Consider the following 15,747-nt stretch of genomic DNA (forward strand, 5'->3'; position numbering starts at 1 on the left):
CCACTCTACACCAGTCCACTCCACGCCACTCTACTCTACCACACTGCACTCTGTGACTCTACCACTGACGTTTACTCCCCTGTACAACAGTCTACACGCCCTCCTCTACTCTTCAACACTCTACTCTCACAAATCCAGTCTACAACACTAATCCTCTCACTCCACTCTAGGACGCTCCCGTCCCTAGCAGCACAGCAAAAACACATTGCCAAAGCCAACAACTCTTGTATATGAGAGACCTATTGGCTTTGCCAATACTTATTTAAAATGTGGACTTCTCTTCAAGTTGGAATAAGTTCCTCTTTTCTAGACACCTTAATAATATTAATTACATTTGGAGCCCAGAACGGAATAAATAGGCTAGTCACGTAGTTTTTCCTTAAGTGTATTATTTTCATCAAGAAGATCAGCTGCTTACTCCAACAGCAGCTGCTGTCCCCCCAGTATTCCATCTCCAAAGCTAGCCACATTTCTCTGTCACATTCCAATAGAAATGTAGCAAGCATGAAGAACATAAAAGAAAGAACAATGTAGATTACAACACATCTTTCTTGCTAAAGGAAATAAGACATTTTAAACAAAATGAACATGGAATAACAAAAATAACCCAAAGCACCTCAAAAAAAGAAGAAAGAAAAGTGTCACAAGAACACCACAACATACAAGAACATGTGCCAATGATAAAGCAATGGCAAAACACAGCAACTAATAGAGTTCACAATCCATCAAATGCAAAGGTCGCTTCCTGACCCGAGAACCACTATATGCAACTATAACATTGTCTTCATTGACACCAGATAGAGAAACACTGGATTCAGTTTTGACACTTAATGATGGGGCACCAGATGAATTTTCAAGTGAGTCTAAGTCTCTCTGTCAGTGTGCATTTAGCTAACCGAGACATACTCCACACTTCACCATCACTGAGAACCACCACATGTTTCTTAACCTGGATGATACACTTAGGTCCTATACAACTGGATTTCCCTTTGGCCATCCACTTTGGCTTCTTCCTAAAAACAAACTCACCCAAGTTCCACTCAGTCACAAGCACCATGTTTCTTATCAAACCTTTGTACCTTTTTTCAACACATCTCTCTTGCACTTTAGCCACAACAGATTAAGCTTGGATCCTGGCAGTCTCCCCTTCAAACACACAAAAGTAAAAACCTTGGTCACTGCATTAGGAGTGATGCGATGTGCCCATAGCTTCTCTCGCTGCACTGACCTGGGAGTTCCTCTCATTTCCAGAGCAGATTGTACACCAGCTCTAATAATTCAGCTCGTGCTTTGCACAAGACCATTAGCCTGGGGAGAATGTAAGGCACTGCAATAACGTACAATAGCAAGCCTCTCCAAAAAAATCTCTAATTTCTCTAGTCACAAACTGGACCTCATTGTCTGTGATAATAGTTTTAGGTATCCCTTCATATACAAAAACACACTTCTGGAATGCCACCACTCTGCACATCATCATAGAACTTACACAGCACACTGCGACCCACTTGGAGGAAGAGTCAACCAGGAAAAAGGACCAAGTGCGGCTCCTCCACTAGGGTGGAGGAGCGTTGCCCCACTGCTTTCTCGCAGTGCGAGAAGCATAAACCTAAAATGCTGAAAAAGCAGAAGTGTTTGGTTGGGTGGCGGGTGTTTTTGGATCTGCTCTAGGGCAGGGTAAGAGTGGCTTGCCCACTGCTGAGGGTGCTGACTGTTTGGTCAGTCCCAGGGCCAAGCAAAGCAGTCATGCACACTCTACCGTTTCTCCATGTAGGCTGCAATGCAGCTTACATGGAGTAAATGGCAACCCCATAAGCTCCTGGTTGGTCGACGTCCCGACAAATCACAATGCTGCCATTTGAGCATTGTGATTGGCTTAGGGGAGTGAACCTGCCTGCCTGCTTCCTGTTCCTTCCAGAAGCAGGACAACAGGAGAGCAGATCATGAGAGCTGGCGCGAGTCCTAGGAAGGTAAGTTTATTTTATTTTTAGATGACCCCCCAGCGCAAATCCGACCCCCCCCTGCCCCAATGCCCTACCCACCCCACCTTGACCCCACCCCCCCACATCCAGACACCCACCGGCAAGTCATGCGGGCCACGACTGACATACCTTTCACTAGGTGAGAGTAATTTAAAAGGACCAATTATATCAAGCTCCAACTTGCTCCATGGCACTATCCTTACAGATTTGGATTCATCATTACTGACACACTGAATACTATCTTTTACCATACACTCAGCCTGTCTATTTAATCCAGGTCACCAATAATGCTGCCTTACTCTGGCCTTAGTTAGGTTCTTCCTGAAATGCCAGTCATGGGCTAAATTGGTGATTTTATCCCATAGTCCAACAGGAGGAATCACCTGATCTCGACGGGACAGTTCACCATTAACAATGCTCAAATAATGCTCAAATAATCTCTTATATTTCAAAAGTTCCTTGCCTCATCTCCAACACTCATTGGAATAGGCCCACCTGCTACCACATAATCCAGAACAACATTGCTCACTTAATCTTTTCCAACCGCTGACTCCCACTCCATCTTGTTCAGAGCTGCCTCCTTGACCCACGTGACTCGAATGTCAGTCTGAATTGTCTACTTGTAATCTGTATGGACATTCTGTAGGAATACTCCTGATGTTAGGAAGATACTCTACACGATGATTGAATAAAATCAAGCTTTCAACCATCCAGTTATTTACGGAGTGGTATTGTTAATGTTCCTGCAAGCCAGTAGCTGAACTAACTGCTTATGATCTGTTCTCAAAACAAATGGAAGTCCCCACAAGAAAAAAACTTGAAATGATGCTCCACCCACATACAAGTCAGGGCTTCACGTTCAATAACCGAATAATGCTCCTTAGCTTCCTTAAGTGAGCAAGAAGCGAAAGCCATTACTCTCTCCTCTCCATCAAGCATTTGAGACAAAACTGCTCCAAGCCCTTTTTAAACTGGTTTCTGTAGTCGCAATAGTTCTTTTAGAAACATCAAAGTGTCCAAGTGTTGGCATCTTAGCAATTTCATTTTTTAAGTTCTTAAAAGCCGAATTCTTCTTCAACAAAAATCTTAGAGGTTGTACAACACTCGAAAAATTAGGAACAAATTTGGAGTAGTACGTTTCCAATCCAAGGAATGTTCTGACCTCTGTTATGACTTTGCTTATCTTTTCCATACACCAAGATATCGTCCTAGAAAAACATCCAAATTACCCCTCTTAAGCACACCCTTCATACAGCTTTGAAAGCAAGAAGCTATAGAAGCCAAAACAAATGGCATCCTTACATACCCGAATGCTCCCAAAGGTATGCCAAAGGAAGTAAGGGCTCTCAAATCTTCATGGAGAAGCACCTGATGATAGGCAGCTGAAAGATCTATTACACTAAAAATGCATGAATACTGAAGCAACGCCAAAGCTTCAGTGATACTAGGAAAATGTTGACCATCAACCCAAATACACAAATTTAGATCTCAGATCCACACATCTGTATCTTTGCGCCATTATCCTTGAGATCTCAATCACCCAAACTGTACCAATTTGTCCAACTCAGCCTGGAACAGCTTCAACATTAAGGGCCCGATTACGATTCAGTTAGGAAATCCAAATCGGATCGAGAACTTGTCTTCACGACCAAGGGCTCGATTAAGATTAGGCCTGGGCGGTAAATTCCGTTCCGCTAGCGGAATTTGGGTAATTTTGCGTTCTGTGTAGAACGTGGAATTGCCAAAAATACATCGATCCGCGGCTTCGCAGAATTTTTTGCTTGTTCGTGCTCTCAAAATGTGTGTTCGCAAGATATTTCCCCCTGAGTATGCACACAGCGTTCACAAACAGGAAAAAAGCATCGCGAATGGGCGGAACAAGCAATTCCGCGTGTTCACTGAACTTTTGCGCGCTTGCTGAGATTTTTACCATTTCGCAGAGCTTTGCGTAGCAAGACTACGCAAATTCCGCCTACCCCTAATTACGATGCGTTTAGGAACATAGGTTCTCATTGAAGTCAATGGGAGTCCAAACAAATCGTATCCGGATGCATCGTACTCGGTCGGTCAGACTCTCCTGATCCGAGTGGGTCGGAAACCATTTCCAATCCGATTCAGTCGGGAAGATTTCCTAACCGCATTTTAAACGGGCCCTAAATTGGGTACTCTCCTCACCTTATGCAACACCTTGTTTAGGGTTATCCTTTAAGATGTTCTTATGTGTAAAATCCTACAGTAAGCCAAGAACATTCTTTAACACTTCTTTCAAGTCATTAACCAGTTCCATATCCTCCCCTACATTGTAAACTAAAATAACATGGTCTGGAGAGTTGGAATTTAGAGTAATTTTCAAATCTCTTTGACACCACCCTAGAAGGTTATCTCCACGCTTAGCTACATAGACTTACTCACTGTCTCTCTTCCCTTGAAATTTAAGTTCCTAACAGTGTAACTACTAGATCGATTTTTAACTTATGTTATCACTATACACCCTCTCCCAGTATTTGTCACCTTCAAGATTAAAAGGAGAACCTGAATCAGCCAAAACCATCAAATTTTTTCCACCAATTTTAATCTCACACTCTGCATCGTGATTCTCCTCACATCTACTTCCCATTCGCATGTCCCAAACTAGATATGGAAGATAAACTTGCAATATGGCTTTTTTGACTAATTCTATGCACTTTAGTATTTTTGCACATGCGCACAAATTGTATCCCACAACTTCTGCAGGTTGTATCATGTGCATTATAAATGGTATTGTTAGAAAAGGGATTAGAGCTTCCAATCTAGAAACATTTAACCTTGATATCTTTGAAAACACTGCTGTCTATTACAGAATTAAAGTTACTCTCTGGCCCTTCATTCACTACCTTGCCCACCACAGGTTTACCTCCTTCATTTCTATCCTCCTTAGTTTGACAAGCTATTCTTTCCACAATGTGTGCAGTTGTACTGCGCATCTCCCTAACCCAACCTGAAGTGTGTTGCATGCCCTCCACAATGTCAACAGCTTCTTTCAATTTAGGATTCTTAGTTAATAACATGGAAATCATTTGTGCAGCATACCAATTGGTAACGAAGAGTGACTCTTTGAATTTCCCAAATTCAAGCCAAACTCTTCAACGGTACCACATTGTTCCCTACCTTTTCACCTTTTGCCTTAATCCTTGTGAAAAAACTTGTCTTTCCTTGACAACATTAATACGTGGTCCGAAAAACCTTTCGAGCATCATTACTGACATTTCATATACTGCTCAAGGCTCCCCTTCACCATTCCCTATAACAATTTCATCTATGTTTTCATTGATATTACGCTCCTCAATGCCAAGATTGCATAGCAAAGCCCCTTGATTCCTAGCATAGGAACATTTTCCCCCACCAATAGCTATCAAATAGGAGTCAAAAAGAGTTTTTCTATTTCTTCTAGGGTACTAATGGTTCACTAGATTTGGAAAAATAAACACAATGGTTGTGACATGCCAGACGCAGCCATAACCAATATCTCTATTATGAAAACTTAGAACAACAGACTAATAAGCCACAAAGTCCAGTCTTCTAATTTGACTCCCAATCCAAATAAATTAATTTGCTTCAATGTGAGCAGAGTATTCCATGTTGCAGTTCAAGGATATATTCCCTGTGAAGAGAAATTGCTGCTCCAGGTTAACATTTTAATCTCCTTACAAAGCATGTTCCGTTTCCAAAGATATGAAAAAAAAAATCGCTTGATTTAAGCAAAATCCCAGCTCCAAACTAAGGTACGTGACTTTCGACTCTGGTACAGTTTTGTGATATTTGGCTACAGCGCGGTCACATGGTACTCTTCACGCTTGTACTGCTCATCTCAGAACATTCAGCATTTTGAAATAAGAAGCAGCTGCTTACAGGCTTCTATTAAAGTAACATAGAGATAAGTCTGTCTCATCCCACCCAGCTGCATGACAGTAACAAGGAAGACTTTGCACTGAGGCACTGGGATCTCACATGCTTTAGGATTCCTGAGATGTCCACGCAACAGTTAAATACGTGAAAAGGTACACTTTTAAAAATTTCACGCAATGTTCCAGGAGATAAAAGCCATTCTTGAAAATTTCCTCTGCCGTATAAGGCATGCGCAGTTGTCATTTAACTCTCAGTTCTTTAAACTACGCAATCTGTCCAGAATACCAGGCCTACGATTGACTCATGGCCACGGCTCTCCTTTACTAGTATGCTTGGTAAAAAATTAATAGTATAGACCAGCATAGGTTTCAACAGTATTCTTTTTTTCTAGTAAATGTATTTGGTTTTGTGGGTGTTGGAGTTTTAGGGTTGAAGGGTGTCAGTGTATTATATGTATTTTTTTATGATGTTAATTAGTAAACATTTTTTATATTTTATGTGTAATCTTCATTCTAATGCTGTAATATTCATTTTTAATTCTTTGTATTCATTATGTCATAATATATATTTAACATATTTCTTTAAATATATTTTTGTTTGTTTTATCTGTTTAGTGTCTTTTTAATTTAAGTGTGGTAATAGTATATCCAACCCTTCCAACGTCTACCACTTTCCCTGCTGTTGCTTACATTGAAGTGGGGATAGCAACTCTGACCTCTCCAAAGTCTAGTACTTTCCCTGCTGTTGCTCTTGACGGGATGGTGCTAGTCAAATCTTTCTCCTCCAGAGTCAAAGTTCTCCATTATCACTTAGTTTGGATTGGGAATAGTTAATTTAAACCTTCAAAGCCCAATTTTTTTTAATTTCATGTATGTTTTGTTATGTTTTCTATTTTTTGTGATTTAATTTTCAAAGTAATCTTAGTTTTTTTTTAAATGTTATATATATATATATAATACTATTTATTAAATAATTCTTTTAACTTCAATCATTTTGTTGTATGTTTATTTTTACACCTTAACATATATTGTTGTTTTAAAGTTCATATTTTATGTATCTTTTATTATAAAATATATTTATATTCTATATCATATGTACATATTTTTGCAAGTGTAGTATTTTTTAAGTAAATTTTTTAAAATTAATATAATGTTAAATATTTCAAATTTTATATATTCACGAAATTTTGGTAACTATAGTTTTGCAATCAACATTTGTGTCCTTAACATAGAAAGTATGTAAAGTCCGTATTTGTGGTCTCAATTCTTTTCGCCACTACTTAGTATCGAAATATTATTATCAACGATATTTTGGCATAGAAGCTTGCACTTGACATCCCATAAACATGATGAGTGCATGTATGTGGTTAGTGAGCGTGTGATCCCAGTATGGTAGCAAGACTCTGTATCTGTGTGAATATGAACACTGAAACCAGGGGTATTCATTTTGGATGCCTCTCATTTACACATGGCAAAAGACAGAGGATCAGGAGCGCTTCCCAAAACACTGGAATTGTATTGTCTGCATCCCTGTGGCTCGGTCTACCTTTAAAAATGTAATGAGACTTTGTTAGCGAGGGGCCTCTGATTAATACTGCTGAGCCCTGAAATTTGGTAGATGTGAGGTGTAGGGGGGCAGTTTCTGTTGTTAAAGGTGAGGACGTTTCTAGACCCAGCCTTCCATTTTACCTGTCCAAGATTACTGCATCAAGAAGGCTGAAGACAGCCACATGCTGAAATCTCACACTTCATTGTGTCCATGTTTTGGGCGCTCCTTGAATTGAGCCAGCCCGCTGGTACCTGCTGTGGGAAACATCACTTTAAACAAATGCTGTGTCTGGTACATGGCCTAAAGGTGACATGGAAGAGAAACAAACCAAACTGGTTACACCTCAGCTATTGGATCCACATAATTTGTCTGTAAAATGTGTATAAAAGTTATATTTGAAATGCACCACTCTGTTCAAGTTCCAAGTTTTCATGACCATAGAAGAGGGTGCTCCGCAGAGTACTGGAAGCGATGCTGTGTAACTTGCTCTGGTTCTCCCTGATGGCTGGTCTCCCAGAAGAGAGGGGACATAAGCTGAAGTCTGCACTTTCTGCTGAAGGAGCTGAGGGTTTGGCTACTGTCTAAAAGCCTGCCTACCTGTTGAGTCGAAAGAGTATGCCTTCACTTGCGGGAGGCAAAACTGTCCAGGAGGAGAAGTCAAATGTGTTACCGATGTGAAGACCACCCAAATAAAGCAGACTACGTTACAAATTAAATCCTGGAGTAGCCTGTATCATGAGTTGGTCTCCTTTTAGTTCCTGGTGCGAACTGCCGCAAAAACTTCACCAAAGTAGTTGTTACTGTGTCCGCTGGCACCTGCTGTGGGCCTGCAGGTGGTGATGCTGTTGCTGACACCAGAGGGAAAGAAGACAAGTCACCGCTAGGTGAAGCCTGGTTAGTTTGGAACTCTGCAGCTGATCAAGACACAGTCCCACTGATAAATAGACCCAGAGCCCGCAACTGCCTTGCTGTAGGACCTGCGCGGCGCTAGGCAGATAGGCCGCAACTGCCAACGGCACCATTCTCTATGTTGGGACTCGCGATGCTAAATTCCTCTTTTGAGAGATTGCTGCAAAGACAGAATGCGGGCTGCACCCGTAACACCGCATAATCTGCGAGACTATCAAGGAGGTAACGCAGAGCTTCACCTGCGAGTTAAGCAAAAGATTGAGATGCCTTCCAAGGGCTTGAGCACCAGCACTTGCGACTTTCTGCCTCAACTAAACCGGTCTTCAGAACTATTGAACTGAGTGCCTGTTGGGGTTACAGTGACATAATCTGCCTTAGAATATTGGGGGCTTTAGCTACTATTATGGACCAAAAGAATAGCACTGGGTTGGAAATTAGTTGGGTTGGAAATTGTCTGAGTGTACTCTGGTTCTGATCTCTTGAACACCTACACTACCTCCCTGAGACGCATGTGACTGCTCGCCCTTGCTATGATGAGACTTCAGCGCAGAAAGGGCTCATACTTGGCACAGTTTGAAAATGTAGGGTAAACCGGACCCCAGGACACAAGTGACAAACGACCTCACCCAACATGGCTGGATCCAGTAGCCTCTGTCTGCCATGTGTCCCTCCAAAAGGGGGGCCTGATCCTCTTCCTCCAACTCTACTGGTTACAGCTGTAGACCATCTAGTTAAATTGAAGGGTTACTATGCTTGTGTAGGGACCCCCTAATGAAATGGCAACCTGAATTAAAGATGTGATGTATTGCAGTGACCCTGTAGATGTTTATTTTATGCAATGCCTGCTACAGACAGGTGAGACTTTTCAGGTATGAAAAGATATTGATCAGCGGTGAGACCCACCGCCTGTGCTATGCCATCTAACTAGTTTTTTCTTTGGTGCATGAACTTATTCTCAGGTTACAGATTGTGCTTTCAAACAGTTCCGGATACACAGCGTAAGTTGTCCTGGTGGTGATCTTGATGCCTGACAAAATAGAGGCTCTTGGATTAATAATTTGTATTTGAGCTAGCTGCTGCCTGCATTTTTGCTTTTGTCACTTTGGCTTGCGAAAAAAGTGTCTATGCATTATGTTGAACTGTGGCAGCTGTATTTTTTTTTCTTGAAATGTAAATACATTTTTGGGGATATGCAAGTAAACTGTCCCTGTCCCAAACGCACACCAGCACGTGCTCCCTCCTCCTTTTCTTTCTTCCTCCTATTCTGCCTTCTCTTCCTCGTCTTCCTCCTTACTCCCCTTCCTCCTTTTCTTCTACCTCTCCTTCCAGAAAGCTACAAAGTTGCATTTTATATGTAGGTTTCACGTTTTGAAAACCTAACCTGTGATGCAGCAGAGTTTTGATAAGTGAACCACAATCTACGTCTTGCCTGTAGACGTGCAACTAAAGTGTCTTTATAAGCCCTCTGTCTTTCTCTGTCCTTGTGTTGATTCTAGCCAGCACACAAAGCTATTGGATGGCCGCTGTACCTGTAGGGTCCCCTGCTCTTAAGGCAATGACCTGCCGAACTTTACGCCGGTGGGGTTTGCTCTAGTTTGCCTAAATGTAATGTGGTGTCTAGCAGGAAACTTTCAGTTGATTTAAGTGCAGTAGTATATGCCAGCAGCATCCAGATAGACAATCCAAAAGTTGGCAGCCATAAAAAACAAAAATGTTAACACCGAAGAAGTGTAGACTGTCTGTCGATTGATCATCGTTCCAGAAGTGACACGATTGACATTTCAAGATGAACTGGTGCCCGAGTTACAGAGCCCTTTTGTCTCATCGCATACCATGTTTGTTTCTAGGTGACTGCTGGCTCTTAGCTGCTATTGCCTCCCTTACCCTGAACGAGCCCATCCTCCAACGGGTAGTGCCTCACGGGCAGAGCTTCCAGGATGGCTACGCTGGCGTCTTCCACTTTCAGGTAAGCCTCTTCCTGTGTTTCATGTGTCCCTTTGACTTGGTAATGAGTGCCATCTTCCATCCTACACTGCTTGCTTTGCTGACCGCAGATTCAATCTGAAAGGATTGTTTCACAGATGTTTAAGGATCACTTGGGTCTCTCTGACTGCCCTTGGTATCAGGGTTCATTATGGTTCCAAACTTCTCTTACTAAGGGATCACAGACCTCTAGCAGGGTTTTCAAGTGTGGACAAGGTGGTCCCTGAAGCAGTGTTTTGGTTTTGCCTAGAAGAGGTCAATCCGTAATAGTCTCTACATTTAGTCAAAGTGCTTTGCTTTATATTTGCTTGTGTTGTTTACTCAGTGCATTAAACCTTTTCCTGAATTAGACTTGTGGATGGCTAGTCACCTGTTCCCAAACAGCCTGTAAAACAAATCTTCTAATTTCAATATTTTATATTTGTGAGGCATTTTATGGGGTCAGACAGGAAGAGGCTACTGGGCAGGATGTGTAATGAGTACTGTCCTTTACTACTGGTGTTCCACGTCCTTAAATACTAATACACGCTAATTAGAAATCCTTTTCACTCCCTTAGTGGCCTCTTCTTGATGAGTGAAGATTGAACATTCAAGGCTTACTTTCGGATGTGAAAGTGATTAGAGATTCAGAGAAAACATGGCACAGTAAACAACTCACACTGAACTCGGTGTGTAGCCCTCACTATACCTTCTTTCAAGAACCCCACTTTATCAAACCAGGGGTAAAACAGTGTTTTTATATCTATGATACCCATTAAAAAACAGACCATGCTAGCACTTTCTGGTACCGAGATATAACTGTAAAGTTTTTATAGCATTTACACATTAGAAGTAGATTTTATTTCACTATGACTAATATTGTCTTATGAGGAAAAACTGTGCATGGTTTTAAAAACTTTTAGTGCCTCTTCAGTTTTTTTCGAGAATCTTCATCTAAACAGTTAAAGTGAAGTACCTGCCAAATGTATTCAGTCTTCAATGTTTATATTCACCAGCCCCTCACCAAACTTTTTCCACTCTGGGACAGGTCAGAAATGTACTCTCAACAAGGATGTTGTAAACATTTTTTCGGGATGATTTTTTCCTTAGGGAAATGCATTTCTGTAAATTCTGCTTAATTCCCTACTATCTCAAATCTGCAGCAATACAAAGTCATAAACCTACAGGTGCACTTCTGTGGCTTACTTTAAGAATATGGCCTATTATATTTTTACACCGCCAATATTGGTTTCACAGTGATTCCCAATTATTTTTCTTTTAATGTTGGCAGGCATCAACAATGATTAATTAAATGTTGTATGTATAAGCATAAGAGGCAACCCAGTAACCCTGAGACCTGGGTAATATAATAGTAAAGAGATAAAAAGGTCCATCAAGGGGGGGTTGGGGGGAAAATGTGAACCTCCACTTCCTTGGAGATATCAAAAGATTGGTTCTGTTTCTAAAAAAGACAGTTTTATTCAGTTTGTTCAATAGAAAAAATCATTGCATTTTTAATATACTCTACCAAACTGAGTAAAGTGCGCTGGTGCTATGCAGTCTATGCGCCTGAATAGTGACTGGTTCAGGATGCCAATGTGGTCGTTACACACTTTGACACAGAGGGAAAATTCTCCAAAATCAAATAAAACAGTACACTATTATTGTGTCAACGTTTCAACCCTATGCATACAATTTAGATAGGGTCATCACCAGGACGCATGTTTAGAAAGCACCTATAGAAGAGAAAACATGTGTCAGTGGGTCTACTTACATAGAACACAATTTAGGAATTTATTCAATGTACTCGTGGGAGGGCTGACTGACCTGCCTTATTGATAGGTTGAATGAGGAGATACTTCAGAGGCGTACTGACCCATAAGCCTGTGATGCAGCGCTACTCCTGAAGTGTTTTCTAAAACCATATCACCTTTCCCTGAAGTACCAAATCATACATTTACTCATCAGTGGGGCCCATGACACTGCGAGTTACTCACAAACACTTTCATCCTACTTCATGGATCGTTGTGATTCAAAGGAGAGCTGCTGGATCAAAGCGGATTGTCTAAATCAAAACTAAATATTTATACTATATACACCTGCAGTTTAAAGGAATTTTACCATGGTTTTTATTAATGAGACATTTTATTCAGACACACCACCATTATGGTCAATGGATCTGCTAGTAAAAATTAGGCTAAGGAAAATACAAGACCAGCTTAATTATCCAATTATCTAATTTATATTAAAAGCAAAGTTTAGCATGTCTAACAGTTAATTTGCTTTATTTATTTCTTTATTCAAAAATAACCTTCAAAGAGTAAAGTTTTATCTCAAACAGTTATATTCATTTATTTCAAAGATTTAGAGATAGGCATTATTATTTAGTTTCCAGGTCGCAGGTATTAGCAAAAGACTGATAGTTCCCAAAGTTCATTTTCTCCTAGCTCCCTTACAAACATCCTCATCTAAAACTCAATTCTCATTCAAAGAAAAATAGAAAATGTGTTCAAAGTCTTACATCTCAGAAAAAATCAGCATTCCGACAGCATCTCAAGAGGAAATCGAAAAGAGTTTTTTCTTAAGAAAAGTCACGTCTTTTTATACCCTATTTCACTAACTTTATCTATCTACAAAAGTAACTATCAGTACAGACTCCAGTCCTGATTGAACAATTTGAGGGTGGATGAGCATCACCTCCTCATTCTAATATTCAATTTCTGTAGCATCAGCGGAAATTAAAGAGTTCATTGTTTAAAAAATGTCCACCTTGGTGAGATCCTCAACTTGTTATATGTGGTTCCTTTCCCACGTTCTGAAATTCAGATGTTCACATTTTGTTGGCAGTCATCTGGACGTTTAGGCCAAGCCGTCCTTGAACCGCTCTTGCTCAGGCACAGGCAGCTCACATTCAATCTCTGCTCTAGCCACGCGTGCGCAGTATCTTTCACTGTCACAGTAATCGAAAACCTTCATTTTTAAGTAGGCCTCACGAGCCAGAATGGGAACTATCATAGAAACAAACACAAATAAATGTTAATTATTGAAATGTAGCCCTTCTGTTTACCTCCCCCCGTACTAAGCGTTTCCCTGTTAGTTGTTACCTAGCAAATAAGCAACACATATTCCTGGTATACTCGCCTGTCCATGTTTTTGCCACAAAATACATAAACAGAAAGCACATTTATGCCGCTTTTGATTATTTAAAGCTTTGCATTAATAAACACCATGACAACATTACTAGATTAGTCAGTTATAGTTTTCCATGCAAGCAGAATAATATTCCCACGTGTATTTGTGTGTGCATTCTACACTACATTGATTAGTATATCAAACCACACAATTAATAAAGGTTACAGTTTTGAGGAAATGACTAAACGAGGGGTATACAAAATTTTATTTCCTCACCTGGCTCCATCACCTGCACAGGAGTGGAAGGGATTAAATCCGAATCTGTAGTAAGAAGACAATAAGGTTATGCCGTGTGAGTATATCTCTTTACACGCGAGCGGTTGAAGTGGATTCAACAGACTGGGTAATTAACCTATAATGTATGGTTTCCAGTCAGAACATGTGTGTAATAGTATAGGATTATGTGTTGAAGCTGGTCCGTATGCAGTTGAAAGTTCCATGGGATTATGCTTCTCTAATGGATAAAGAAAGTAAAACAACGTGTGAATATAACAAGAACACCTCTTTAAAGAAGTCTTGGTTGGTGGCTTGTAACCTGTGAGAAAACTCACTGACAAAGGCAGAATGAGATGAGGGCAACCTGTGGCATTAGGTTGCCTCTGCCTGCTGTACTGGATTGTCCATGAATGAAGTAACCTCTTGGAGAGAGGAGTACATGTGATAAAAAATGAAACCGTGATGAAAGGCATCTCTGAAATAACGTTGGGTGACTACCAACATAAATGAACAAAACACTGTGGAGCCTCTGTGTGCTGTAGCTTATCATAACAACAATTATCAGGTCACTGGACTCTTAAAAGGCCAATGAAAATCACAGTTGAAATAATCGGTCAGAGAAGAATCTGGACTCGCCAACTGAGGGAAGTGATTAAATCAAAGTAGCATGTGAAAATGTGGCCACTACATCCTGATGATGACCCTGTGTAAATTGTATGCATAGGGTAGAAACGTTGACAGAATATTAGTGCACTGTTTTTGATTCTGGAACATTTTTACTCTGTGTTCCAGCCACATTTGCACCCTGAATCAGTCCCTATTCATGTAAATAGACTGTATAGCCCCAGCTCACTTTACGCTCACTTATTTTACTTGCACTGCTCTGCTACGTTGTTTGGGATCATCTGTTTTTTTTACTTTCAATTTGGCTTGAGTATATAAAAATGCAATGATTATTTTCTATTATTCAACAAACTTAATAAAACTGTCTTGTTTTAAAGTGGAACCAATCCTTTAATGGTAAAAATAATTTTCTCGTAGGAAAAAGAGGTTCACTCTTCCCCCTTGAGGGACCACTGTTACTAATTAAATGTGTGTGATACATTGTATTTAAAGTTGTCTTTAACAGAATGTACCATGGTGGTTTAGTAACACTGTAACAATGCTTTTTTCATGTTGCAAATATTTTTGGGTACATTTTATTTTCACGGTAAACAAATTGCACAATGTTTCAGCAAAATTGCCTGTAACTGGTCTGTTTTTTTTCAAGTTACAAATATTTTTGGGCAATTTTGAAATAATATCACCACCAGTCTTGCTTTCATTCTCATGCTTGGAATTCCGCGTCAGAAATGAGTTTTCTAGGAGCATTATAAATATCCACAAACTCAACATTTTGCAAACATGTACACATTTATATATTGGAACCACTATCATTAGTGCAGTCTTACTTTACAGGTCACAGTATTTCATTGGAGCACTCACTATACCAGTATAGGCTTTGCATTAATGAATCATAAATACTATTCAAACATCTTCTATAGCTGCAGGCAGACTGTCCTCTTTCCCACAACCATACTGTGGCACTGTTAACTGTCAGCCAAAGTGTTTATGCTGCAGGTGTTTGGGTTTATTTGTCCTGTTAACAAAATAAACATGCAAACTTTTTGTCCTGCCCCAAAGAATAGATCCTTTGTGTCCGGTGATAGGATCTCCGGATCCGCTGGTGTACGTCATTTCACTGTGTCAACTAACATGTCTTGTATACCCTCTTATTGACAAAAAACGAAACACATTCACATATATTAGCTTATTTCTATCTTAGAAGGCAATTTCTTACTTTTATGATCTCCCTCACTCCTGGTAAAAGGGAAATGACGTTTCAGGCGTGGCATTCATTCAGAATTTGCTCAACCCTTCAGGCACAAGCAAATCATTCTAAACACCATCAGATCTGACCTCTATCACACGGAGAATCTTTATATTTTTGGAACCCACATGGAGTTTTCACCTAATATTCCCAACTTCCCTAACCGGTCCAGCTCATTGCCTGTGA

The 15,747-nt window shown here is 40.3% G+C and overlaps 1 protein-coding gene across 1 annotated transcript in view; it reads left to right on the plus strand.

The window, feature by feature from the left end:
- CAPN1 (calpain 1) overlaps positions 1–15,747 on the plus strand; it is a 356,218-nt gene that overhangs the window by 201,699 nt on the left and 138,772 nt on the right. Inside the window, exon 4 of the mRNA XM_086938029.1 lies at positions 10,169–10,287. Within this exon, the coding sequence (XP_086794155.1) occupies positions 10,169–10,287 (119 nt within the window). The remainder of the gene's footprint in view (positions 1–10,168; positions 10,288–15,747) is intronic.

This window comes from Lissotriton vulgaris, chromosome 9, assembly GCF_964263255.1.
Source record: "Lissotriton vulgaris chromosome 9, aLisVul1.2, whole genome shotgun sequence".
In the NCBI taxonomy this organism is placed as follows: Eukaryota; Metazoa; Chordata; class Amphibia; order Caudata; family Salamandridae; genus Lissotriton; species Lissotriton vulgaris.